Source organism: Typha latifolia, chromosome 2, assembly GCF_019914945.1.
Source record: "Typha latifolia isolate L0001 chromosome 2, TyphaL0001v2, whole genome shotgun sequence".
NCBI classification, from domain to species: Eukaryota; Viridiplantae; Streptophyta; class Magnoliopsida; order Poales; family Typhaceae; genus Typha; species Typha latifolia.
In genome coordinates this window covers 4,010,142-4,038,066 of record NC_133087.1, presented here as the reverse complement: position 1 = coordinate 4,038,066, position 27,925 = coordinate 4,010,142, and the positions used below count along the sequence as shown (strand labels likewise).

General features: G+C 38.9%; 5 protein-coding genes and 1 long non-coding RNA gene across 9 annotated transcripts; all 6 read right to left on the bottom strand.

Annotated features, from left to right (window-relative positions):
* Nucleotides 1–1,053: 1,053 nt before the first annotated feature.
* On the bottom strand, nt 1,054–3,113 carry LOC140782566 (uncharacterized). Of its 2 annotated transcripts, XR_012107904.1 has the most exons (5): nt 2,899–3,113; nt 2,735–2,824; nt 2,532–2,628; nt 1,884–1,972; nt 1,054–1,146 (listed from the first exon to the last, which is right to left on the bottom strand). It is a non-coding gene; the product is annotated as an uncharacterized lncRNA (long non-coding RNA). The 2 variants fall into 2 exon arrangements; XR_012107903.1 differs by lacking the exon at nt 1,054–1,146 and having other exon boundaries at nt 1,683–1,972.
* Nucleotides 3,114–5,029: 1,916 nt separating this feature from the next.
* Nucleotides 5,030–6,950, bottom strand: LOC140781390 (protein neprosin-like). Its single transcript, XM_073127338.1, has 4 exons — nt 6,804–6,950; nt 6,617–6,703; nt 5,314–5,580; nt 5,030–5,203 (listed from the first exon to the last, which is right to left on the bottom strand). The coding sequence occupies exons 1-4, from the start codon at nt 6,948–6,950 to the stop codon at nt 5,030–5,032; spliced, it is 675 nt and encodes a 224-aa protein (XP_072983439.1).
* Nucleotides 6,951–8,989: 2,039 nt separating this feature from the next.
* On the bottom strand, nt 8,990–9,973 carry LOC140781389 (probable F-box protein At4g22030). The gene has a single exon (XM_073127337.1). The coding sequence runs from the start codon at nt 9,971–9,973 to the stop codon at nt 8,990–8,992; it is 984 nt and encodes a 327-aa protein (XP_072983438.1).
* A 4,882-nt stretch (nt 9,974–14,855) lies between these two features.
* On the bottom strand, nt 14,856–16,349 carry LOC140782419 (probable F-box protein At4g22030). The gene has a single exon (XM_073128972.1). It carries the CDS (start codon nt 16,282–16,284, stop codon nt 14,977–14,979), a length of 1,308 nt encoding a protein of 435 aa, XP_072985073.1. The 5' UTR covers nt 16,285–16,349; the 3' UTR covers nt 14,856–14,976.
* A 3,496-nt stretch (nt 16,350–19,845) lies between these two features.
* Nucleotides 19,846–21,765, bottom strand: LOC140782400 (probable F-box protein At4g22030). Its single transcript, XM_073128936.1, has one exon. It carries the CDS (start codon nt 21,246–21,248, stop codon nt 19,965–19,967), a length of 1,284 nt encoding a protein of 427 aa, XP_072985037.1. The 5' UTR covers nt 21,249–21,765; the 3' UTR covers nt 19,846–19,964.
* A 934-nt stretch (nt 21,766–22,699) lies between these two features.
* LOC140782906 (protein NDL1-like) lies at nt 22,700–26,264 on the bottom strand. Of its 3 annotated transcripts, none has more exons than XM_073129779.1 (11): nt 26,079–26,264; nt 25,036–25,135; nt 24,475–24,572; nt 24,287–24,375; nt 24,098–24,158; nt 23,930–24,016; nt 23,772–23,849; nt 23,630–23,686; nt 23,475–23,530; nt 23,261–23,396; nt 22,700–23,141 (listed from the first exon to the last, which is right to left on the bottom strand). In XM_073129779.1, the coding sequence occupies exons 1-11, from the start codon at nt 26,136–26,138 to the stop codon at nt 22,917–22,919; spliced, it is 1,047 nt and encodes a 348-aa protein (XP_072985880.1). In that variant the 5' UTR covers nt 26,139–26,264; the 3' UTR covers nt 22,700–22,916. The 3 variants fall into 3 exon arrangements, with proteins under 3 accessions (XP_072985880.1, XP_072985878.1, XP_072985879.1); XM_073129777.1 differs by having other exon boundaries at nt 25,975–26,244; XM_073129778.1 differs by lacking the exon at nt 25,036–25,135 and having other exon boundaries at nt 25,975–26,249.
* Nucleotides 26,265–27,925: the final 1,661 nt, after the last annotated feature.

Here is a 27,925-nt window from a genome sequence, read left to right as displayed (position 1 = left end):
AAAATGCTAAATTATTAAATATTTATCAAGTAAAATGATAATTATATCAGTATTTTTATTAAAATAAAAAAATATTAAAATATTTAGTGTTTTACTTAAAAAAAATAGATACTATAAGTATTTATTATTAAAAATACTATACAATAAAGTTAAAGATAAAAATATTAAAAAGAAAATTATAACCTCGTATCTTTATGTTCGACTATAATATTTTATAAAATAAACTTTTCAGTATTTTTATTTAAAATTAAAATTCTAAAATATAAAAGAGGCTAGTTTCGTCAAAAGGAGACCTACATATGCTCGTGCTTTTATTTTTCCATTTGTCAGCACAATTGCAGCGGCTGAGCCAGGTTTTAACTGTGCTGGGGGCAAAGTATCAAATAAAAAACATAAATATTAACGATTTAAAAATTATAATTATTCTCGTCGAGATTTTTATTTTATGACAGCGTTCCAACCAAACTATCAGACTCTCGGAACAAGTTTAAAATTAAGAAGTCATCAAGATATAGTGTCAATATTTTTTGAGGAAAACGATGAGTAACAAACTTCGTTTGTTTGTAAACTCTTTCCTAATTCATCTCTTATATTTGAGTGACAATCAAATATTAGAGGTATTTAATGCCAGCAACAATTTAGTGTTTTGTAATCACCGCTTAATAATTAAACTCAAATACAATAAGATTAAAACATCCGGAAAAGAAAAAAGAGTAAAACTAATCACGATAATTAAATAATAATTATAGTAGCATGTATAAAAGCGTAGCCGAGGGGTACAACAAAGTAGAGGCCCTGAGTGAGGAGACACGTGAAGGGACATTGGGAGGCATGTGACCCCACACCACTAAGAATCTCCGGGTTTGGGTGCATATGAGACGCGCCAATGTCTCCTGCCACACCCAACACCCAACCCCAAGAGGCTCTTCAAGCTTAGGCAACGACTAACAAACTTGAAAAGGACCATACTACTAGTTTCCACACTTGTTTTCCCAGGATTAGATAGACTAAGTTGGTTAACACGATAGCATGAGTTCTTAATAAATTATCAAACCGCACTGGACTCCAGAGTCCAGATCAACATCTGTTCAGAGGAGAAAAGCCATGCATCCTGTAGATGTATAGTAGTGGGCAGTACTTTCTTCCCTGAAAAGATGCAAGACTTTGAGTGATCATATATACTCTCAGGTCGATGAGGTATCTTGTAAAACTTCAATTAATAAACCACCAAAACTTTCTCTCCTCTGTTGAGATTTTCAACCAAGTTTTTCTTGGTACATGACAATGTCAAGCCTTGGATTTCACGGACATCCATACAAAAGCTTTCGTACACCACTACCTTGTTAGATTCTATGGACATTTAATGATGCATGGCTCATAGAGTCAGCTTCTGAGAAGAAGAATCACATGAAACAACTTGGCGCACGTATATATCAATACAGCTTAGAAATTAATAATCGAGGATCGAGCATGGTTGGCCACAAACCGCAAAGATATGCCACAGCCTGTCTCCACCTCATAGACTACTAATTAGCTTTGCAAGTACCACAAAGCAATTAGAGGTAGCAAATAATGGTAACTAATTGTTAATTATATCTTAAACATGGAAGACCAAAGATACCTTTTGCATATATAGGCATGCAAGTAGAAAAGGTTCTAACAACTTAAACTTTTAGAGTAAATTAAAGAAAAAATTATTGAATTAGGAATATTGAGACACGATTACATACATTTACATGATATAAATGCACACGCATATATATTGACATACATATGCATAATATATGATGGAGAGTATCACTTGCAACATGACTCAGTTAACAATGCACCATTCCAAGCTTAATGAAAGGCTCATGTAATAGGAATTTCTGACATATATCTACCTTTCGTGCTTCTTTTGGGAACTTTTTTCTTTCTTGTGTCTGTTGGTGATGGTCCCAGTTGTATCTCTAATCCATGCCATCGTTAAGTCCTGGATCGCATTATATGACCTAACAATTAGCTTGATCAAGACAAAAAAAATTGTAGAGAGGATCTCATCATAGTTAATATGCCTGCTACCTTAGAGTCTCTGCTGCTGCTTATAAAGAATTTAATGTCCATAAAAATTTCTAACCTTTGACAAGATCTAGAGAGAGATGCATTTGTTTGACTAAGATGAGATACAACTATGAAAGGGAGACCTAAATTGGATCAACTCTAGGTTGAATCAGACCCAATTAAACCTCAGGCCCACTCAAGGATATGAAGCTAGTTTCAAACTTGATTAGTTTTAAGCATTTCAATTTATCTGGTTTCTCCCAATACTTTGTTAGCTTCTGCGCTTACCACCTGATTTACTGTCACTTTATATACTGAGTTCTGACTGCATCTCCTCTATCATCAGCTTATAAACCAATTAGATACCTAATAATTCATCAAGGGAGTATAACAAGTTCTTAAGAACATAGCTGATACCAGCATACTAACATTGAAGAAACTTATATAGTTATTATGTTAATGGTTGCCTAACAGTTTCATGCTAAACCTACCTTTTATGTAAACTCAAGAATTCTGAGTACCTGGCTCCTAGCCAGACCACTTTTGTTAGCAAGTAACTGTTTCTCGTTATCCTCGGAGTACCTGAACCTGAACTCAAATGAGAGAGAGATCATAAGGATAGCTAGCTTTTCATACGAAACATTATTAGAAAATCATTTAATAGGCAACTCAGGGGTGACGAAAGTTCTGGAACCTCAATACTGCGACAGATTTCTCTGGCAAGCCTCTTTGGGGTCTCCAATGTTGGTGGCCTTGGAAGGATTACAGCACTGGAGAAAGAATACTACACAGCATGACAGCAGGAGCATAAGATAAAGCATATGCTATCTAAAGGAGAACAGCTACTTGAGAGAGAACCTCATGTGTGTGGTAAGTACTGCTGAGACCATCAAATGCCAACTACATATCCAAATTCAGCATTCCCATGGGATCCTGAACAAAACCAGAACATAGAATTGACACCCTCCTTCAATTTCCTTTGCTAAATAGCATTAGAAAACAGTGAGCACGGAGTTTCTATGTCAACCATCATTTTTAGAACTCACACATCTAACCATCGTTGGTTTCTCACACAGCATAAGAACCTAAAGGATGGGTGGTCCCAGGGTTACAGAAGAATTATTAGCTTTCCCGCCTCATCTAAGTGCATAAGGACAAAGGCTACGTTTAAAGCAAGTGGGATTTTCCCTGATTGATCGACATAGCAGGGCCCAAAGACAAAAGCAAAAGATTTAAATCACTCAAAAGATCTATAGGTTGTATCACCCCATTATTTCATCAATGGTGAGAAGACCATGAGATTCTACTCTCCTGGAGGCAAAGCTCTCATGCACCAATAATTTATGAGGAATGTTGCCCAAACCTCCGCAGAAACCAATCACTCCCCTCCTATTCCTTCTCACACAGTAAAAGAAGCCACCGGGGCTGATCGAAGTTGGCTCTTTCCAAATGCCTCTTCTACAACAAGGGATAAAAACCAAAACCAACCCATAAAGGTATTAAGTATTAACCCTTTCTATGCCAAGTACAATGTAAAACCAAGAAACTAAAAGCCGTTTATTTTGTTTCCCTTCAACCTTTTGCATGAAAGAGGCCAGGAGTCCAGGAGAGACCCTGAACAAGGAAGGAGATAAAATATTCCAATTAATGGGTCCAAAGACTCTTTCGCACAGGAGTAAGTCAACGCTATGCAACTAAGAGGAAAGAAATGAAAGGAAAATTGTGGGAAGAGAGGGTGCACATATGAAGAAGAGCATAGGAAACAAGGGATAGTTGGATTTGGGAAGGAGAAGCACTACCCCCTTTGTGCAGACTTTTATGGGCACATCTCCTTTCCCCTCTTCTAACTCTCCATATCTCCTTTGTCTTCCACATATACATCTGCTTCTCTCTTCACAATGATCCTTGCTTGAAACCAAAAGAACGTCTCACTTTATCTTTCCCTCCTAAAAGGAGTTAGCTTTGAGATTGAGATTGGAGAGAGAAAGAGTGGATGGAATGTAGCATTGGGTAGGAACTAGGAAGGAGTGAACAAGGTGATACATTGAAACAAAGATGAAGACGTACTGCGCATCTCAAACTTTTATTGGAAAAAAATGACATAAGAATAGACGGCTTCAGTACAAGTAAGCAGTAGCAGACCTTACATTGATCTAAATCTAACAACGACACAGAACAAAACTCAAACACCTTAGGGGCATTGGCTGCTCCAGCCCGGCCCACCAAAGTAAAAATATGCCTCGTCGAATCCGGCCTCCTTAAAGAGCTCCGCCCCGTAGCACTGCGGTCGCGTGCTCAAGGGAAAGCCCGGTTCCGGCCACTTGAAGTTTTCGGAGTTGTCCACGATACGAGGCTTGCTGATGAAGCTGGCGTGCCGGTAGTGCTCCTTGGCTAATCGACCACTTCCCATGGCGGTCTTGGTGTGAGGTTCGCTGGCCATGGTGGGACTGTACACGTCGCCGCCGAATAAAACCAGCGTCCCGACGTGGCTCAAGCGGGGGAATATGCCGACCGGCCAGTAGCCGATGATGTCCGTTTTGTAGATTAGCCACCATACGGCACGATCAAAGTCCTGCGATCAGTACCAGACGAGACGAAATGTAATTTTAATCCCAATATTTATTGCAACCACTTGCTTCTTACCCTTAACATAGTGAGACTTATTTGGTATTGATCTCCACCGTCCGTGGACATGGGGCTAAACCTTGTTCCAAGGGCGATTGAATGGTTGGTCTGCACGAAACCTGGGCACATGAGATTGAAGCACCCCGTGGACTTCCCCGAGTCAGTCTGATCGATGTACCAAAAAAACAAATTTAATTCCAACACATCAACTTCCTACAAGCATACGACCAAAAAATGCTTACCGTCCAGTACAAGAATAGCCTTGTTGCCGAATCATCGTATAGATTAGGTGATGCCTTGCAGTTGAAAAAAGAAAACTAGAATTATAAAATCACTCAAAGATACGGTAATTCCATATATTCTATCAATTACTTACAATCCATCCAGTTTCAATCGAGTCTGCGTTATCGTATGGGCCATTACGTATCCAAATCTGGCTCGAGCTGAACTCCTGAAACCCAGAAACGTACGGATTCCACAAGTTGAGGTTTGCCGCCGCTCCCGTGTAGCTGTAACCTTCTCCCACGAGCACTGCAGTCTGAAGAACAAAAGCCTACTGAGTTACTTCTTGTAGTAATAATATCTAAAATGTAACAAACACACTGCATCCTTTCGAGTTGAAGTTCTTGAAGAGATAGGAGTGATCACCTCCTGTAGGTTTCCAAGGCTGACATCGAATGTTGTTGTGGAGTTAGAGGTTGGGATGCGATGCTTAGTAACACCATGCCATGGTTTCCTCCCATAGTTTTCAATGGAGGGAGCTTTCTCCAAATGGCGTCTTTGGATTCTTAAAATCGGGATAGTGCCCTCGGGGCAACTCCCACTCTTTTGCCACACTTGGGTTGGCATTTGTCCGACGTTCGAAGCAGTAGGAGACTCTGCTATCAGCTTCAAGACCTTGTCGCTGGGTCTCATCTGCAACACACGTTAATTTGATTACTTACCTGCAACTTTGGAACTATATTTAGGTTATTATGTGGGAAACTGAGTTAGTAGCCTTATTCAATATACACCATCTAATTGCTTTCCTTTTTGTTTTGCATATATATCCCTACTTGTGCAAATACTAAAATGGGTGAGAAGCAAAACCTTTCACTTTCTAACAAATTCAAATAGAATAATAATAATTTGGAGTAAACCAAATATTAGCAAAGCTAATATCAATATCAATGTGAGAACTCCAAATGCAAAATACTAGTTGTAAAGAACTTCAAATACTCAAAGTAATCACAAATATGAACATCAAATCAATGCAAACAATAAAGAGAAAAGAGGGAAAGACATGATTTACGTGGTTCGGCGATATGCCTATATCCACGAGCGGAACAATTTTTAATACACTATGCAAATCTTTAAATACAAAGAGATTTCAACTCTAATCTCTCTCTAAACAATGGCGGTTCTCTCCTACAAGTTTTTCTCTCTTGCAAAATGCCCACACAAAACTCTAAAACCCAATATTTTTATTTATAGGACCGGTTCAAATTGGATTTTTTTGCGTCGCGTTTGAACGCCCTCGGGAGCGCATTCGAACGCGCCCATATCAAAGCAGCAGAACCAAAGGGGCGTTCGAATGCCCGCTAGGTGCGTTTGAACGCCGCCTAGTGCAAATGCAGACTAGCGTTCGAACACCAAAGCACCGTTCAAACGCCTGCAGAAACAGTTTCTCTCGGGTTAGCTCGCGTTCGAACGCCTACATCACAGACTGCTTTCTATTTGGAGCCCGCGTTCGAACACTCTTAGGGGCCGTTCGAACGCGTGGCACGAAATGGCAGATACTTACTGAATTTTTACTGAAACTGAATTTGAGCCAATTTTTAACACATATATTTCAAAGCTATGACTTTTGCATATATATTGTTTAGATTGAAACTTTATATTAACATCTTTATTAAAAAGAATGTGTGTAATGAAGATGAAATTTTAACGGGTTGTTACGTTTGAGGAGCACCTGAATAGTGTGGTTCTTGAGAAGTGGATGATCGAAAGCCGGTTGCTGGTGAATATCCACACAATCTATGGTATCACCGTCTTCACTCTGAAATTATCGGCATAAAAAATATATACAAATATATTTTACAAGTTAGTAGTTAAAAGTTAATGCCATTTGAAAGATCTAAAGAATATAGAACTCAAACCTGAATGGTCTTCACTGCAGGCTTATTTAGCTGTTTCAACTTCTCCTCTATTGCTCTTTCTCTATCCGTATTTGAAATAATCCTTCTCCCATCTACAACTCCATTAACCAAACCAATGCAAAGAATTACCAACAAGAGTGACTTCATTTTTATTTTCCCACAAAACTTACTGCAATGTGGGAAGAATGAAAGCCAAGTCCCACCAAAAAGATTAAACTATTGAGAAAAAAAATATATGGCTAAACAAATAGGTCTATATATATATATATATATATATATATATATATATAGGAAACTCCAGTGGAGCAAACCTGGAAGGTATTAAAGCTTGGCCTAGTAATTTTGGACGTTATTATTGCAGATGCTGCTGCTTGATGTACATGGAGATTTATGTTATTATGTAGCAAGTTTTCCGAAGAAATTTTGGGTGTTAAATGTTTAATACTTGTCAAAGTTGGAATACCAATGAATCCAGCTGTGTATAAATCTCAGTTGGCGTATCATAAATCGTAATGCAGTGAAAGATATCTTTGAGAAATTTTATTCCTTTTTCTCCATTATCTTTCTATTTATAACTTAATAAGAGTATTCACAAATTATAGTTCTTCTTACTTTGGAGGGGGCAGGGGTTATCCATTCATAAATTATTCTTTACCATCTATAATTTTTTCACAAATTTCAGATTACTTTTTGACATCCATAAATTAAAATTTTAGTAAACTAATAAACAAAATAACATAAATACCCTTAATTGAAATACATATATATATATATACATATAAGTTTGAAGGGTTTAGGTTAATTATAATTGCATCAAATCACATGGAATAAACATGAAATTGTCTAAAATTATCTTTTTACATTTCTAAGGGTAAAACTCCTAGAAAAGAAAGTCTTTGAAATATAGTTAAAAAAACAAAAACAAAACACAAAATCTCTCCGAGCCTCTATTACATGTTCTGGTCCATTGTCATACCTTAGGAATAAATTCTTGCAAAATCACACCTCAAATTATGTGATTTGGTTATGTATACAAATCAATTGAATTTTCTAACTGAGACATTCCAAAAATAACATATTATTAATATAGATTAAATATTCACACAAATCTTAATTTGATGTTTCCGAACATAATGTAACCAAATTCTTTTAAGTCATATCCCACTCTAGCTAACTCTATCGAATCAAAAACCTCTTCCTAAATTAAAGTACTCTACTCTGCTTGACTAATTCAGCAATAGATATTTCTTTGTTGATAATCTTCTATTTAAAAATAATTGAATTTTTAATTAACTTGAGAGGTCATATGAAAAGAAAAGAGAGTATGAAAAGAACCAAGAGTGACATTATAAAATCTTCAAAGATTAGAATATATTAATTAAAAATTAATAAAATTATAAGTTGTTACTTAAAAATGTATCAAAAAATGAATTGAGAGAGAGAGATAGAACTTATGATTTAGTTGTAAGGCGAGGGAATGCCGTTATAGGCAGCAACTTGTAAGTCTTATGCACAGGTAGGTGGCTTTGGCCGTTGATAAAGGATTCAATTATTTGGAGGTCATCGTTGACTGCTCAGCTTCAGTATGCATGTGGTTGTAATAAAAGAATTTAGAGGGCATAGATGGGAGGAAACGGTCAAATTCAAATTCGTTGTTTATATTTTGGAGCTAGTAAACATCGACATACGTAGTCCTTGAATTGTAGAGTTTTAATTCAACTTTCAATTTAAATTATTCAAAAGTTTGAATTGGACTTTGTGGTTTATTATGTTTATAAGTTTGTGCCTCTAGTTTACTAAGTGAAAAAAAAATTAAAAGAAAATTTTATCTCCTGTTATACATAAAAGAAATTTAGCTCATGAGCAACCTCACGGATTTACAGGTATGCCCTCCTCAAATGCATATTTGCATAAATACTGAATTTTGCTTCTTAATTTCCATTTTCATGCACCGATCTACGGGCTAATTCTGGAAAAGTTGTAATCACAAGAATGAAAGTATAAATTCAGGAAATCAAATTATGTAAACTAACGGGTGTTTCTATCGATGATATATTGCCATATATAAACTAGCAATAAAGTCAAATGTCATTGATCAAAAAGAATAAATGAATCCTCCTGGTATTTGTCTCTTTTTTGTACAACAATTAAACTAATCCTAATCTATATATGAATAGTTGATTAATTTAGAACAACTTCCCGGCGAACTCCTTTATGTCTTCTGCTCTACATTCTGGAGAAGCGTACTTCGCCAAGTCTTTCATCTCCGAGAGGCTCCTCCCGAGCTGCAAAGCCATCTTCATCTCAAACAACTCCCCGTTCTCCCTCTTCTCCACCTCTTCTTCCTCCAAATTGTGCTCAATCTCCTCCTCTAATCTCGTATAGTATCCTGAGCAGTTCCTATACAATTCAAACACCATCCCTACTTGCCCGCCATGCTCCAATGTGTTCACGATCGCCGCGAGAGCTCCTCCGACCACTCCGCTGATTACCGGCCATGACCCAAAAGCCGGTAAGCCGATTAATCCGGTCGATATCGCCGCTACGCCGGCAAAGAGAGGCCCCGAGATAGCTAAGCTCTGGTTAATGTCCAAAACCAACTTGCCTAATCTCACATACTGCTCCTCATCCTTCTTCTTTAGTACTTCAAGAGCACCCCTCATCTCCTCTTCCAACTCCTTGCTCCATCCATTCTTATGATCTCTGTGGTTAACTTCTCTTCTCTTCTGTTGCTCTCTTCTTTTTGGCCACCACCGCGCGGGCTCGAATACTTTGGGGAATTTCTCGAGCATACCGGGGAGTAATGGCAGCGGATAAGCCTTCTCGAGGGCCAGCACCTTCTCCAGCATATGCTCCACGTCAACCTCTGTAGGATTTTTGCGCTTTATAGTAGAGTCTATCTCTCTTTGTAGCTGCTTCCATAGCTGGGTCGCCTTCCGCTGCTCCTCCGCTAGCTGCGAGGGCTGGATCTTGTTCACTACAAGCATCATGCCGCACGCGGTGGCGAAGAGGAGCGTCGACGAGATCTTGAAGGCGAGCTCTTGCGGCGATGAGACCGTCGCCATCGAGGAGATGCCAGCCATTAGGGTGGCAGAGAGGGTGATGGAGTTGATTGAGTGGAGGAAGAGGTGGTTCCAGTTGTTCCTTTGCTCCCCAATTATGGCGTGCATCTCGGCCCTATCTGCAACTGCGTCAGCTACTGCGTAGAGCTTGGAGAACAAGTTGGTGTCTTGATTTTGGGTAGTTTCGGGGTTCTTGACACGGTTGCCGAGGTTGGCTGTGTAAATGTCCTTTTCGCTAATTTTGAGGTCCTCTAATTGGATCCTGGATGATAGCTTTGGGAAGGAGACTCCTCTTGGGCTGAGATTGGAAGGTACATGGAGAGCGGCAAAGCATCCTCTTCTTCTTTGCCTTGAGGAGGAAGAGGAAGAAGAAGAAGAAGAAGAAGAAGAAGAAGAGGAGATGAAGAGACTCTGGGCTTGTAGAGTTGCCATGGAACAATTAAAGACGTTTAGAGAGGTTAATTGGAACTTTGATCTCTTTGTATGTTGTTCTGTGGTTTTCTTTCTTGGTGATGAGAGGAGAGAGATTGGTAGTTGAAGTATTTATAGATTTGGGATGAGGAGAGGTCTTAGACCGGGTTTTGAAGTTGCAATCTTGACCGGGCTTGGAGACATTTGAATGAGTAAAATTTAATACCAAAGAAGCGCGGGGGTTGGATGAGGAAACCGTCAAAGTCTAATGGACTAATTGGCTAACGGGCTAAATTGATAATTACCAATGGGCTAATAATAGGCTATTTGGCTAATTAGCTAATGGGCTAATGAGATGATTGGTATTTAATTTTCTCTAGTGCTCCAATTCCAAGAAATAATGAAAAGTGATGCAATCAATCGTTTCAAATATTCTTTAGCAAATCGAAAATGCTAATGCCACCACGGAAACGCACGGCCAGAAGGCTGAAAGATTTTATTTATAATATACTTAACAAATTTTATTTATATAATACGTTTAGATTTTATTTATGAGAATTAACACAAAGTTATACTTTTTTTAATGAAGAATAGTAAAATAAAAGTTATACTTCCTATGATAGGCTATCATTCATAGGCCATAATCTGCCTCTCTAGTAGAGCTAGTGGGAGGCGGCGCCTTGGCAGCCTTTAGAGAGGAGCTAGACTTCTTGAAACACCTAAACCTCTAAATACACGTACAAATCGCATGAATAAATCCCCCCCACGCGGTGCATCACATGACCTGTCGGTACTAGGATTTCACAAGGCACACAACAACACAAATTCACCATAAATAAACTCAACCATAATAGTCCGGATATAAGTTCCACAAGCCACAACAAGCCTTCTAGATACATATCCAAAATATAATGTTAAAGTCCAAAATACATCGTCAATCATAACACTCTCACAGGGGCTCAATACAACTAATAGATATACTGAAATATAAAGACAGCTACTCCTCGCTACCCGCACCTGCGTCCCCTAGCTCTGAAATAATTCCACCAAGAGATGGTGAGCTCACAGCCCAACAAGTAGGATACATACAGTCTAAATAATGAAATCACATGTGCATATCCAATGCATGCCTATAATTGCTAGCAATAACAATATGCTTGTTGAGATGACTTACTATGAGTTACTAGATTAATGCAATCAATAAAGATTTTACGTTACTATCCTAGAACATGCTAGTTACTAAACGTATCAAGATAAGTTCACACAGATATATACAATTTCATACAAATCCCAATCATAGTGTTTATATATTATGTATAGTAATAAAATAGTAATTTAGTCATCTCATGCCCACCGATGCATTAATCATACTTATCATAGCTCACCGAGCTATTCACCTCAAAAGATAAATACTCTCAAGAAAATCATCCATCACATAACTATCCATCATCTCATACATCGAGAAGAGATATAAACACATCTAGCGGTAATGTCACCTACACGTGTATGGCGACACTACATGTGACCGGTTGTTTGTGGCCATCTGACTAAGGACCCCGGTCGTAAGCACATATCTCACTCTCTCTAAAACATCACCGCCCTCAGCAAGAGAATCGGCAGCCCTCGGCTCATCAACGGACGCCCTGACCCTGCGTGGTACTACTAGAGATATTTCTCCTCCTCACAATCATGTTATTCTATCATTATAATCTAGTCATGACTATTCAGTATAATTACCTGAACGCCACACAGGCTCCCGACCTCATGTGTAGGCCGCTAATAGTATAGTCATATAAAGTACACTCTACTTTTAACCCTGGGCTGAGTGAGTAGGGGGCATTGCCTAGTCGAACTTGACTACTAATGATAGGTGAAAGTGGTGCAGTGTTCGTGAGTGTATAAGTCATGTCATAGTTATCATAATTATTACATTTTATATTCATAATAAATATTTATGCCAGAGTTTATCATACAGGATACATGTAGAGCATCGTTATACTAATATCTATGCTAACACTAACATTTTCATAATATCATGATGAGTAAGTTATTAATAATTGCACATGTCAAGATATATCATAGTACACTAAATGCATGGATTAATACCGACATTTCCTACAATGACATGAAAGGTATAATAATTTAACTACATTATTCTAGACTTGTATAAACTCTACTCGCGGGTCGCAAGTAAAACAATACGTAAGATTAACGAACTAATAGAATTAATTATCTTATTATAGAATTTATGTTTAGGCATATACATGAGTCAAGGGTTTTCTAGGGTGATTTCTATGTTATCCTAAAATTCACATGATAATAAATAGACATTACAGGGGATTGTTAGGCTAATTAATCAAGTAAAAATAAGGTTATAAGGTACACATGGCCCCAAATAGGCTAGGCTGGGGGTATTGGGTTGGGCCCAAGCCCAACTCAGCATGTAAGGAGAAAATAGCTCGTGGGATGCGGTCTGAACCGCAGCCCACAGGCCTTACGAGTTCATGGGCTGCGGTCTGAACCGCAGCCCATTTAGCCTTATGGGCTCATGGGTTGCGGTCTAAGCCGCAGCCCAGTAGGGGTGAGGGTGGGGGTTTAAACAACCCCCACCCTCTCACGCCCTTCCCTTCCAAGGGAAAAATACAAAGAGAGGGGAGGGAAGGTCCACGAGGCCCCAACGTCGACGGCGCAGCCTCAAGGCCGGAGGCACAGCACAAGGCCGAGAAGGGTAAGTAGAGGGGAGGAGGGCCTAACGGCGACGGGTCGCGCTCCATGGCCGGCGGCCATGGGGGTCCTTCCTCCCTTCATCAAGGGCCCAAAGTTTGACTAGGGAAGGTTTCTCTCCTTCCACCGGAGCCCTCCGACCGACGGCCGGACGCGGGGTCGTCGGCTGCCGAAGACAATCGTGAGACGGAGGGGAGCTAGCTACTGAAATTTAACGATGAGGTTGAGGCTTACCGCGATCCGCGCTCGGCTTCGTCGACTCTGGGGCTTCGGCGGCTTTGACGTCGGCAACCCGAGAGAGAAAAGAGGGAAGGAGAGTTGGCGAGGTGGAGGAAATGGTGTGGTGGGGGAGCGAAAGATGGGGATTAATGGAGGTGGGCAAGGTGGCGTGCACGGCAAGGGAAGAAGAAGAAGAAGAAAAGAGAAGAAGGACGGGGGCAGGCACCCCTGGCGCACGCGCTCGTCAGGGAAATTTTTTTTAAAAGTTTTTGGGTGTTACACTCCTCTTGGTGGCCAATCACCCTATAGGCAAAACACACGGTAAATATGTCTTCTCATACATGACATTTTAGTGGAATTTGTTTTCAGTCCTAACCAGACAGCTTTCTTTAATTTGATTGTCAAAATGAGAGCAATATTTTGCAAAGATTGTGCCATCAACTCCTAGAGGTCAGCCAAAGTAAGCGGCAATGGGGATGCGTATTTTGAGTTCTAGTACTAGTCACATAAGGCAATTGAATACAAATCAACCCAACCCAATATTAAAAGTGATGGCCAAGGTATATAATTAATTCTCTACTGAATTAAATGGAACAAAGGTCATGACCGTTCCAAAGCCCATAAGTTGGGATATAAGCCATATTCTCTTCAATAGAAAAATAAAATATATATTATCCATCATTCATATAATAAATTACGACCTAGCCTGTTTAAGATTGTCAAAAGAATCGATTCGTCTAACTCTCAACTTGCATTTGGCTCATTAAAGCTCAATCAAACTTAGCTTGAAAGTGAGCTGATTCAAGCTTGATATGCATAATATGCTTGCTAATACTTAATAATAATAATAATAATAATAATAATAATAATATATAATATATATGACGAATATAAATCTTTAGATCAAGATTGAAAGGCTTATAATATTACTTTACTAGTTCTTATATCTTCACCATTTTTATCTCCTCAGGCCATCGATCCCAGCAACAACTAATGACAGTGAATGCGCGCGCGCACACAACGGATCCAGTCACCATCAATTTTATGATTTAGTTTTAAGGTGAGGGAATGCCATAATAGCTTATGCAAATGTGGCTTTGGCCGTTGATAACCGATTCAATTATTTGGAGGTCATCGTTGACTGCTCAGCTTCACCTATGTATGTGGTTGTAATAAAAGAATTGAATGGGCATAGATGGGACGAAATGGTCAAATTCAAATTCGTTGGTTATATTTTGGAGCTAGTAAACATTGACATACGTAGTCCTTGAATTGTAGAGTTTTAATTCAACTTTCAATTTAAATGATTCAAAAGTTCGAATTGGATCTTGAGGTTTATTATCTTTACAAGTTTGTGACTCTAGTTTGTTAAGTGAAAAAGAAGAAAAAAGAGATTTAGCTCAAGTTATACATAAAATGAATTTTCGCTCCTGAGCAACCTCACAGATTTACAGGTATGCCCTCCTCAAATGCATATTTGCATAAATACTGAATTTTGCTTCTTAATTTCCATTTTCATGCACCGATCTACGGGCTAATTCTGGAAAAGTTGTAATCACAAGAATGAAAGTATAAATTCAGGAAATCAAATTATGTAAACTAACGGGTGTTTCTATCGATGATATATTGCCATATATAAACTAGCAATAAAGTCAAATGTCATTGATCAAAAAGAATAAATGAATCCTCCTGGTATTTGTCTCTTTTTTGTACAACAATTAAACTAATCCTAATCTATATATGAATAGTTGATTAATTTAGAACAACTTCCCGGCGAACTCCTTTATGTCTTCTGCTCTACATTCTGGAGAAGCGTACTTCGCCAAGTCTTTCATCTCCGAGAGGCTCCTCCCGAGCTGCAAAGCCATCTTCATCTCAAACAACTCCCCGTTCTCCCTCTTCTCCACCTCTTCTTCCTCCAAATTGTGCTCAATCTCCTCCTCTAATCTCGTATAGTATCCTGAGCAGTTCCTATACAATTCAAACACCATCCCTACTTGCCCGCCATGCTCCAATGTGTTCACGATCGCCGCGAGAGCTCCTCCGACCACTCCGCTGATTACCGGCCATGACCCAAAAGCCGGTAAGCCGATTAATCCGGTCGATATCGCCGCTACGCCGGCAAAGAGAGGCCCCGAGATAGCTAAGCTCTGGTTAATGTCCAAAACCAACTTGCCTAATCTCACATACTGCTCCTCATCCTTCTTCTTTAGTACTTCAAGAGCACCCCTCATCTCCTCTTCCAATTCCTTGCTCCATCCATTCTTATGATCTCTGTGGTTAACTTCTCTTCTCTTCTGTTGTTCTCTTCTTTTTGGCCACCACCGCGCGGGCTCGAATACTTTGGGGAATTTCTCGAGCATACCGGGGAGTAACGGCAGCGGATAAGCCTTCTCGAGGGCCAGCACCTTCTCCAGCATATGCTCCACGTCCACCTCTGTTGGAGTTTTGCGCTTTATAATAGAATCTATCTCTCTTTGTAGCTGCTTCCATAGCTGGGTCGCCTTCCGCTGCTCCTCCGCTAGCTGCGAGGGCTGGATCTTGTTCACTACAAGCATCATGCCGCACGCGGTGGCGAAGAGGAGCGTCGACGAGATCTTGAAGGCGAGCTCTTGCGGCGACGAGGCCGTCGCCATCGAGGAGATGCCCGCCATTAGGGTGGCAGAGAGGGTGATGGAGTTGATTGAGTGGAGGAAGAGGTGGTTCCAGTTGTTCCTTTGCTCCCCAATTATGGCGTGCATCTCGGCCCTATCTGCAACTGCGTCAGCTACTGCGTAGAGCTTGGAGAACAAGTTGGTGTCTTGATTTTGGGTAGTTTCGGGGTTCTTGGCACGGCTGCCGAGGTTGGCTGTGTAAATGTCCTTTTCGCTAATTTTGAGGTCCTCTAATTGGATCCTGGATGATAGCTTTGGGAAGGAGACTCCTCTTGGGCTGAGATTGGAAGGTACATGGAGAGCGGCAAAGCATCCTCTTCTTCTTTGCCTTGAGGAGGAAGAGGAAGAAGAAGAAGAAGAAGAAGAAGAAGAAGAGGAGATGAAGAGACTCTGGGCTTGTAGAGTTGCCATGGAACAATTAAAGACGTTTAGAGAGGTTAATTGGAACTTTGATCTCTTTGTATGTTGTTCTGTGGTTTTCTTTCTTGGTGATGAGAGGAGAGAGATTGGTAGTTGAAGTATTTATAGATTTGGGATGAGGAGAGGTCTTAGACCGGGTTTTGAAGTTGCAATCTTGACCGGGCTTGGAGACATTTGAATGAGTAAAATTTAATACCAAAGAAGCGCGGGGGTTGGATGAGGAAACCGTCAAAGTCTAATGGACTAATTGGCTAACGGGCTAAATTGATAATTACCAATGGGCTAATAGGCTATTTGGCTAATTAGCTAATGGGCTAATGAGATGATTGGTATTTAATTTTCTCTAGTGCTCCCATTCCAAGAAATAATGAAAAGTGATGCAATCAATCGTTTCAAATATTCTTTAGCAAATCGAAAATGTTAATGCCACCACGGAAACGCACGGCCAGAAGGCTGAAAGATTTTATTTATAATATACTTAACAAATTATATTTTAAATAAAATTTTATTTATATAATACGTTTAGATTTTATTTATGAGAATTAACACAAAGTTATACTTTTTTAATGAAGAATAGTAAAATAAAAGATGAATAAATAGTGTTAGATAAATAATATTTGAACAACAATAATGCTTAAAATAAATTTGATAAACAAATTTCTTTGTGGAAGTGTTTAAACACACTTTTGGTATCCAAATCCATGGATTGTGAAATTTTTAGTCTTTGAAATACAGTTTTTAATCTATATAAGAGCTTTAAATTTAATTTTAACCTAACTCTTTTGCATTATTAGAGTCTACACTTTAAACATTTGAAGATATTAAGATTGCAGAAAAAGTCCGCAGCGAAAAGTAGTGGATCATTTTCTCCACAATTCACCTAATTTTTGCATTCTGAAGAATTCTGTTTAGGATGTCTTAAAGACAAAAATTAATATTTAGGGTGACTTAAAGTGAAAATTAATTATAAGAAAGTAGTATATCACATGTTATAATATGTTTTGAATGAGAACTTATAATTAAAAAATGGGGTAGGTTACTAATAATTAAGCATTTAATTTGAGGCCTAAGAATGTATGTTAGAATCGGGTCAAAGGACAACAAGGGTAAACTTTATATTGTGTAAAAATAAATTTACTCTTTCTATGAGAGGGGGTTCTTAAAAAAAAATAGATCTCTCTAAACGTCAATTACATGGTCCATTGTTGTCCTTCAAAGAAATCAAACGAAAACTAAATTCTTCAATCAAAAACATTTAGTCTTCACTTGTAGACAAAATTTTCCCTCACTGGTCCCCATGATGCATATAATAAGATACAAAAGGCTAAGAACTACCAACCAACCTCATTGTAAATAGACAAAAAAAAGTTCCCACTTGGGAGATCGTACTTTTACAATTCCAAATAAGCTTTCACATTTCTCCCAACAATTACTGGTGGCAAATTGGGTCAATTTATCCAAGTTTGGATCATGTCAGGATAATGCAAGCACGAATATTATCTGTTTATTAAAAATGAGTTAGAATTTCTAATCCTTTTATTAAACAGGTTACACAAGTCATAAACGAGGTATTGGGTGGTACAAATTATCTAAATTTATTTAAGTTATTTCTGTTATAAAAGATTTTTTTTGAATTATAAATTAGATTTTCGGGGCTATAAACAAGTTAGAGGATCGTAAATAATTTGATAGGCACACAATACTATAATACATAGGTATAGTAAGTTAATTATTAAATTTTTCTATCACTAACCATTGCATATTGGTAATTAATAGCCTAGTTGATTTACCCCCACAACGCCTACTACTCCACAAGTGCAGTATTCATGTACATCTTAGATAGGACATAATTTGAGTCAAGGAATAGATAACTATGTGGGTAGCTTGGCATGAGTAAGGTCATCACTCTGTGCATAGGGAGTACTGAGGTCATTGAGCAAAATGGACTCTCATTAAAGCACACAGCTTGAGTTGAGGCATTACCTACTCGCAAGTCCCACAATCTCTATCGACTATAATGCCAAAAAGATCATTGCTCGTCCTAAATTTGCCACGTGACCTAACACCACTTCTAAGAGAGGCTATCCATGAGCCTAGTTATTATTATGAATGGTCTGAATATGCTCATTCATCGTCTCTGCACCCATAGTGCTCTCACTCGCCTCTCTAGTAAAGGCAGTGGAAGACGACGCCTTGGTTGCCTTTGGAGAAGAGTTAGACTCCTCCTGATGGCCAATCACCTAATAGTCAAAACACATAATGAATGTCTTCTTATACATGACATTTTGGTAAAGTTTGTTTTTCAACCCCAATTAGACAGCTTTCTTTAATGGGAGTGTCAAACACATCTTAGTGCACACTCAAGCAAAATGAGAGCAATATTTTGCAAATGTGGTGTCATCAACTACTAGAGGTCAGCCAAAGTAACAGCAACGAGAATGAGCATTTTGGGTCCTTAGTACTAGTGTGACACATGAGTCAATTGAATCCAAATCAACCAAATTAAAGGTGATGGCCAAGGTATATAGTTAATTCTCTACCCAATTAAATGGAGCAAATAACCTTGACTGGTCCAAAGCCCATGGTTAGGATACAAGTCATATTCTCCTCAATATAAAAATAAAATATGTAGTATCTATTATCCATATAATAAATCACGAATTAGTCTGTCTAGAGCTATCAAAAGAATTGACCCGTCTAAATCTCGGCTTACGTTTGGCTCCAGCCAATTCAAGTTTGAGATGGCATAATAGGCTTAATAATACCCAAAATTAATAATATTATAATAATTATTATTATATAATATACAATACATATGATTAATATGAATCTTTAGATCAAAAATCGAAAGGCTTATGATATAACTTTATTAGTTCTTTTATCTTCACCATTTTTACCTCCTCAGCCCATCGATCCCAACCACAACTTCTGATGCAAATCCGCGTGCAAAGGCGCGCGCACACAGTAATAGACTGCAATTTGCAACTCTTATGCATAGGTGGTTTTGGAAGTTTACAACGGATTCAATTATTTGGAAGTCATCGTTGATTGCTCAGCTTCAGCTATGCATGGGGTTGTAATAAAAGAATTTAGAGGGCATAAATGGGTGGAAATGGTCAAATTCAAATTTGTTCTTTATATTTTGGAGCTAGTAAACATCGACATACGTAGTCCTTGAATCGTAGAGTTTTAATTCAACTTTCAATTTAAATTATTCAAAAGTTTGAATTGGACCTTGTGGTTTATTATGTCTACAAGTTTGTGTCTCTAGTTTACTAAGTGAACAAAAAATTAAAAGAAAATTTTATCTCATGTTATACATAAAAGAAATTTAGCTCATGAGCAACCTCACGGATTTACAGGTACGCCATCCTCTATTGCATATTTGCATATTGCCCTTAAATACTGAATGGCTCCTTAATTTCCATTCTCATGCATCAATCTACGGGCTATTTCTGGAAGAGTAGTATTCACAAGAGTGAAAGTATAAATTCAGGAAATCAAATTATGTAAACTAACGGCTGTTTCTATTGATGATGTATTGCCATATATAGCTAGCAATAAAGTCAAATGTCATTGATCAAAAAGAATAAATGAATCCCCCTGCTATTTGTCTCTTTTTTGTACAACAATTCAACTAATCCTAATCTACATATGAACAGTTGATTAATTTAGAACAACTTTCCGGCAAACTCTTTCATGTCTTCTGCTCTACATTCTTGAGAAGCGTACTTCGCCAAGTCTTTCATCTCCGAGAGGCTCCTCCCGAGCTGCAAAGCCATCTTCATCTCAAACAACTCCCCGTTCTCCCTCTTCTCCACCACTTCTTCCTCCAAATTGTGCTCAATCTCCTCCTCTAATCTCGTATAGTATCCTGAGCAGTTCCTATACAACTCAAACACCATCCCTACTTGCCCGCCATGTTCCAATGTGTTCACGATCGCCGCGAGAGCTCCTCCGACCACTCCGCTGATCACCGGCCATGACCCAAAAGCCGGTAAGCCGATTAATCCGGTCGATATCGCCGCTACGCCGGCAAAGAGAGGCCCCGAGATAGCTAAGCTCTGGTTAATGTCCAAAACCAACTTGCCTAATCTCACATACTGCTCCTCATCCTTCTTCTTTAGTACTTCAAGAGCACCCCTCATCTCCTCTTCCAATTCCTTGCTCCATCCATTCTTATGATCTCTGTGGTTAACTTCTCTTCTCTTCTGTTGTTCTCTTCTTTTTGGCCACCACCGCGCGGGCTCGAATACTTTGGGGAATTTCTCGAGCATACCGGGGAGTAACGGCAGCGGATAAGCCTTCTCGAGGGCCAGCACCTTCTCCAGCATATGCTCCACGTCCACCTCTGTTGGAGTTTTGCGCTTTATAATAGAATCTATCTCTCTTTGTAGCTGCTTCCATAGCTGGGTCGCCTTCCGCTGCTCCTCCGCTAGCTGCGAGGGCTGGATCTTGTTCACTACAAGCATCATGCCGCACGCGGTGGCGAAGAGGAGCGTCGACGAGATCTTGAAGGCGAGCTCTTGCGGCGACGAGGCCGTCGCCATCGAGGAGATGCCAGCCATTAGGGTGGCAGAGAGGGTGATGGAGTTGATTGAGTGGAGGAAGAGGTGGTTCCAGTTGTTCCTCTGCTCCCCAATTATGGCGTGCATCTCAGCCCTATCTGCAACTGCGTCGGCTACTGCGTAGAGCTTGGAGAACAAGTTGGTGTCTTGCTTTTGGGTAGTTTCGGGGTTCTTGACATGGCTGCTGAGGTTGGCGGTGTACATGTCCTTCTCGCTAATCTTGAGGTCCTCTAATTGGATCCTGGATGATAGTTTTGGGAAGGAGACTCCTCTTGGGCTAAGATTAGAAGGTACATGGAGAGCGGCAAAGCATCCTCTTCTTCTTTGCCTTGAGGAGGAAGAGGAAGAAGAGGAGATGAAGAGACTCTGGGCTTGTAGAGTTGCCATGGAACAATTGAAGACGTTTAGAGAGGTTAATTGGAACTTTGATCTCTTTGTATGTTGTTTTGTGGTGTTCTTTCTTGGTGATGAGAGGAGAGAGATTGGTAGTTGAAGTATTTATAGATTTGGGATGAGGAGAGGTCCTAGACCGGGTTTTGAAGTTGCAATCTTGACCGGGCTTGGTGACGTTTGAATGAGTAAAATTTAATACCAAAGAGGCGCAGGTGTTGGACGAGGAAATTGTCTAGGCTAACTGCAATAGACTTTTCAAGCTCCGTAGTATGGCAAACTGGGTCTTTGTCTAATATGAATGGTGTAAAAAAACTACTTTCTTGTTAGTTTTCTTTTCCTCTTACAAACAAAAGTAACATTATGCCCTGAGAAAAAGTTTATTTAATTACTTCATAAAATTCTTCAGTTGAACTTTTACTAGATTTGCTGCCCTAATGTTGCGGTCATATTACCTTATTTACAAGTATATTTTACATGAAAATTTTCAAATAGACTAGTCTTTAGTTGTAATATTCAATAACATTCCTTAGTTTTCACGGAGCCTTTGTGCAATTATGGTGGTTATTTTCTTTTTCTTTTTCTTTTTCTTTTTATCTTTTGCATATTTTTATATAAAATAGAAGTTCTATCCCCGTGTAGAGGTGTCATATTGGCTGATATTTATTATATATTTAATTTATTTTGTAATACAATTATATATTAGCAGCGTTTGAATTAGTTAAACACTTAGCATATTGTGACTAGTGTTCAAATCCTACAGTTTAGATTGAGTGGAACTCGATCTTAGGATTGCTCATCTGGCCCGATAAACTAGGTCGACCCTAAATTTTCAGGCCATAACTTGACTCAATCCGAACTTGACCGAGACTAATTCGGTCCGAATTCAGCTTCTCCTCTCTCGGCCCAAAACTGATGTCGTAATAGCCCGGCCCAAAATTTTCTATTATCTTTGTTCGATCGTGATTTCTTTTCAAGACAAACTGACATTTTCTATATATATATTTTTATTTTACTTCTTCTTTTTTTACCTTTCATCCTCAATTTACTGTTATCTTTCCAATCAATTTTTCAGATAGCCTGACAATTTGTCATGAATCATGATAGTCATTTTCTTTTGTTTAAGCCTTAGAAGAAGTATGGGGGACAACTTCGGGTTCAAACTTGGGCCACCCCGTACTCAGTTCCGGACCGGCCCATGGCCATCCCCTACTCGAGCCCTATCTTGGCTGGCTCGGTTCGAGGCCGAGTTAAAGACTTTTACTCCTGACCCACCACTGTTTGGATTCCAGCCATATTAGACCTGAACGTGTTTGGGTTGAGCCGAATCTGTTCCAGAACAAGAGCATAGTTAATACTGTGACTCAGACACTGCAATGGGACAGAACTCAGAAGTGAATCAAGCTTTTGTATAATTCAAATTGAAGAAGACAGTACAAGATCACATATCTAATAATTTAAGGACAGGGCATCTTGCTTATTATTCCTCGGTTACCACAAAATAATGTAAGATTTACATACGGGTGTGACTACCCAAAAGAAAAAGAAAAAGAAAACAACAATAGAATCCTCACCCACTCCCAATCTTGGCGTCTCTTGTACGTGTGGACATCTCCCAATAACAGAAGTTACATAATTTGTTCATGCTATTCGCTTTGTTCATTTTTAAACTTCAAGCGAGATCCGAGTCTTGATAGGTTTTAGCTTCAGTCCCATGCTCTCAGGCGAGAGCAAGTCCGGCGAGATGCAGGAGGGACTAAGGGGACTCTGCGGGCTACAGCTCGTCAGCTGGCACGGTCTGTACAGGCCGTATCCCATGAGGAAATACTCCAGATGTATCAGCATTGCATGCGGCTGCTCTTCTGTCACCATAGACCCACATGCCTCAACCTGCAATTAGATCCCAAATGTTCAGATCTCAATGGTACCATGATTCCTTCCCATTGCAGTCTTAACTGACAGGAAGTTTGGATGCATATGCATATCTTAGTAGTTATTAGTTATTACACCTCAACCAAAGCACTGTATCTCCTGTCCAGCTTTGAGGTCATGTGGAGGGCCTCAGAATGGAACGGTGAATTCTCACCGACAAAAATTAGTGTTCGGCACTGTAGCTGCTTCAGTGCTTCAGTTAAGTCGTGTCTCCTGATAGTTTAGAGTTCTTGTTAGCTGCAGATTGAAGTTGATCTTAATATAGTCAAACTAAAATAGAAGTCAACATACCCATTTATGGATTGAAGAAACCGCCAGACATTTGTGCTCTGTCTCTCCTCTAGCAACTTCAGAATACATTCATAGAGTTAAAATTTTCCATATATATAATATGCATTTAGTTTACAAGAAAAAATTTGAAAGGTACAGAAGTATCAAATACTAACACTTCTACAAGCTTGCACTACATCAGATTCAGGCATTTGTGAACCTCCCCGAACTTCCTGCCAGTATGGAAAAGATGCCAGTTAGGATAATGCATACTATTAAGATGATGAACAAATGAGCTTAAAAGAGTTTAGTACACACCTTACTGAAGTAACGTTGAAGTAAATATTCCTTGATCAAGCCACGCATCCCATAAAAGTAGAGGAAATTTGACATCACCTAAGATTTAAAGCTCTATTTAATAATACAGCCTTTAAGTTTAAGATGATAAAGATGACCGCAAGAATATGAATTGGTACCTTATTGTACAACCACTCTGTCCATGAGGGAGCTTTACATAAAGGTGAAACAACTATCAGACCAAGTATGCGTTCCCTATATTTTGTCTGCAACCAATTCACAGAAGCATAATTCAGTAGCAATTCACTAATTTAGTTTTAAAAACCCATACTCGCAGAAGCACCTACAGCGAAGAGAGTAAGAATGTAGGCACCAGCTGTTACACCCAAGCACATTACTGAACCTAACCTGGAAAGAACAGAATTGGCCAAACGTCAAAAATCTCAGAAAGATGTATTTATCCCTATACTCTCAGAACTCAATAATACCCAAAGAAACTAGCTTGATCGAATTCTAAAATTATACGACGGCATTACCCAAAGAAATCAAGGACATCAGCAACCTGTTCCACCAGGTCATCTACAGATGGCACTGGGACATCTGCCGAAATTGGAGCTGCTCCCAACTGCAATATTCTTAAAGAAATTATGTGAGCATGGTGTTGATAAGACATATAATGACAGTTGCGAAATTAATGTACTGCAGTAATAATCGAATTACCGACCTCATGCCCTGGAGGGCTGATATGGTAGATACAGAAATTGTGGAGTAGCAAAGATGCAGCTTCAGGGCAAAAGAATAATCCTTGGAAGCAAGACATATCTGATTAACCACCAAGAGATTTATAAGTCAACAATTTCATTTACCATACAAATAATAAAAAAATAGAGCTATTCAGTCTTTATGTTTAAGTCTATACAACATTTCAACTTTATTGAAGAAGGGCCCAAAATTGAAATACGTTATGTAGCAACTTAAACATTAAACTATGCTCAATGAACTGGTTTAACAATCAAAAATGATAGGTCAGAACAAAACATTGGTTAGAATATTGCAGTATCAATCAAGAGATGGATAAGTATGCAACACATATTGGCAGTAATGATCATTAAATGGTGGACTTGACCGCATATATCATTATTTGAGGAGAGTGACATCAAAGTTGAAAACTACCAGATGCTTATATCAGACATTTAATGTAAACCATCTAATTCAAATTGCATGTAAGACAAATAGATAATAAAGAAACAAACCATGCCTTTAATAATTTCCATCTCGTACTTACAGTTTAATGCTACATCTGGATAGGTAACAAGAGCAGGTTTGTACTGATCACCATATACAGTAACAGATACAGAACCATGATTTGTAAGTATTTGATGTTCCTGACAAAAGGAAGGACTAAACAAATGAAAAAAGGTAAAATGGACAAACAAAGGAAAAGGTGTTTTAATCAGAAACAAGCAAAAATTGTGCACAGAAGGCAAAATGAAGAACAACCTTGAAAATCAATTAAGGCATTTACAAGATTTTAATATAAAAGGGAGAGTACATAATTCAGTTCTACTTAAAGAGCAAACGTGGAAGTCTTATCCATAATTAAATAATTATGTTTACAGAGAATAAGGGGAGATTAACAACAAGTAATTCAGTCTCTAGGAAATGAAAAGATCCAGGAAGAAAAACATAAGGATATCAAATATCCAACAAATAGTAGCAAGGGATCACAGAAGGCAGTGTATTATTTTAGCAAATAGGAGTTATGAAGTGGGTAGAGTAGATAGCCTTATGAACTTCTATGGGCACCACAGTAAGAGAAATTCCTTATAAATGTTACATGTACTAATAGTAATATTTGTGACCACTGATTATACTACCGAACAATTATATATCCTGCATGTCTAATTAGAGTGATTCAATCCAGCCAAGAACCATAAGTTGGTATGAGTTGTATGTCCTTTTGCGACTTCGTTCAGAATCAACAAGTAGCATCTTGTGATCCTTGAATCAAAGAATATGCTTATAACTGAAGAACAACATACTCAACAAAAGAAAGGGGAGGAAAAATGTATTACAAATTCCAAGTCAGCTAACTATTTGCAACTCCAAAAGTACTTCTTTTAGATATCAGAGAGCTGCAAACGAGAGAACTAAACTTGGGACATAAACTCCAAGAAAGAAAGAAAAATGCAATATGCAAACAACGAGTATTTTATGGAATCACCATTAGAGTAGTAGAGCATCAAGTGCGCCTCTACATCGATCGCATTGAACGTTTCACCAAATTTGGCAAGAATTTAATCACCAAATCGATACTGAAACCCTAACCTTCCCCCCAAAGGACATCTTCTCCACATCTACCGATACCGAGCTACTCGATGCTCCCATTCCCCCGCTTAAATGAGACCTCTTCTCTTCTCTTCTCTTCTCTCTACATGCTTCTCCAATCCTCGCTTCGCGAGCTTATATTTGCAACCATCACCTGACCCTTGCGTCTCCAGGGAATCCAAAACTAGGAAAAGGATTCATTTAACACCCTACATCTAACGATATTACAGTAAACATCCTACGTTATCACAATATGCAAATCGATACCTGTCCAATTTTGGTCGTTAATTTTTGAAAGAACTGTTTTTTTTGTTTTTTTTTGGAAGCTAGTAGGTTAGATCAATTCATTAATTTCCATAGTTACAACAAAGCAGCTTGATACGTAGAAGGGAGCGGTGAGAGATAAATCTAACTGCTTTTTTACACAAACCTCATATATATTAGATAGCACTATAACTTAATTTTGAGAGCACAAAGAAGAATAAGAAGAACCAAGAGCAATGAGCTTCAAGTCAGCTTGTCAATTTAGCAGTCTAAGATAGTTTTAAGAATCCACAAAAATAGGAAGATCAAATATCACCAACCTATATTAATAGAAATAAGGGATTTTCACAAATCACACCCTACATTTTGCCTATTTTATGATTCGCACCTCGTCTTTAGAGATTTTATAACGCGACCCCTCATTTTTTTCTATAATGTTTATTTAACACCCTAACGTTACTTTAGTTAACTGACATTAACCATATTATATAGTTTATGCGACTCTAGTTCAAAGATTACTAAAATACCCTGACCTAACCTAAATTCCCACAAATCCTTCTTCCCTAAATTAAACCCTAATCCCACAAAATCTAAATCATCTTATCTATAACTAAACCCTACCTCATAAAGTTATAATATCAAAACCCACAACCCACAAGAATCCCCCAAAATCCATACCACGTACAAGCCTTAGAAGCTTCCCCGAACTTTACCTATTTTTCTCATCTCTCCAGCTCAAACCTTTTTTTTCTTCATCTTTCCCTAAATTTTCTTCATCTCCCTTCCCATTTTTGAGGTCGCAAGCAATAAAATCGGCTTAGCGTTTAGGGAGCTCTAAGATCTCCATAACTTAGAGTTTGGAAGCTCTAAGATTGACTTGGCATTTAGGTGATGTTCTCCATGGTTTGAGAAAAAGCAATAAGTATGGATGTTTAAAGGAGAGGCTGAGCGGCAAGACCTAGATTCGGCAAGAGAGTGGTGACAAAGCACAAATTCGAAGATGAGGCTCAAAACTGCTAGGAAAATAATAGAGCCTTGATCCAGCTAAAAGTGGCAGCGAAGTATAGATCTAGTGATGAAAGGTAGGAGAGCTCGAAGAAGGACAACGACAAGCAACGGTGACGTTCTCCATGGTTTGAGAAAAAGCAATAAGTATGGATGTTTAAAGGAAAGGCTGAGCGGCAAGGCCTGGATTCGGCAAGAGAGTGGCAACAAAGCACAGATTCGAAGATGAGGCTCAAAACTGCCAGGAAAATAATAGAGCCTTGATCCAGCTAAGGGTGGCAGCGAAGTATAGATCTACTGATAGAAGGTAGGAGGCTCGAAGAAGGACAATGACAAGCAACGATGACGTTCTCCATGGTTTGAGAAAAAGCAATAAGTATGGATGTTTAAAGGAAAGGCTGAGCGGCAAGACCTGGATTCGGCAAGAGAGTGGCAACAAAGCACAGATTCGAAGATGAGGCTCAAAAGTGCTAGGAAAATAATAGAGCCTTGATCCAGCTAAGGGTGGCAGCGAAGTATAGATCTACTGATGGAAGGTAGGAGAGCTCGAAGAAGGACAACGACGAGCAACGATGAAG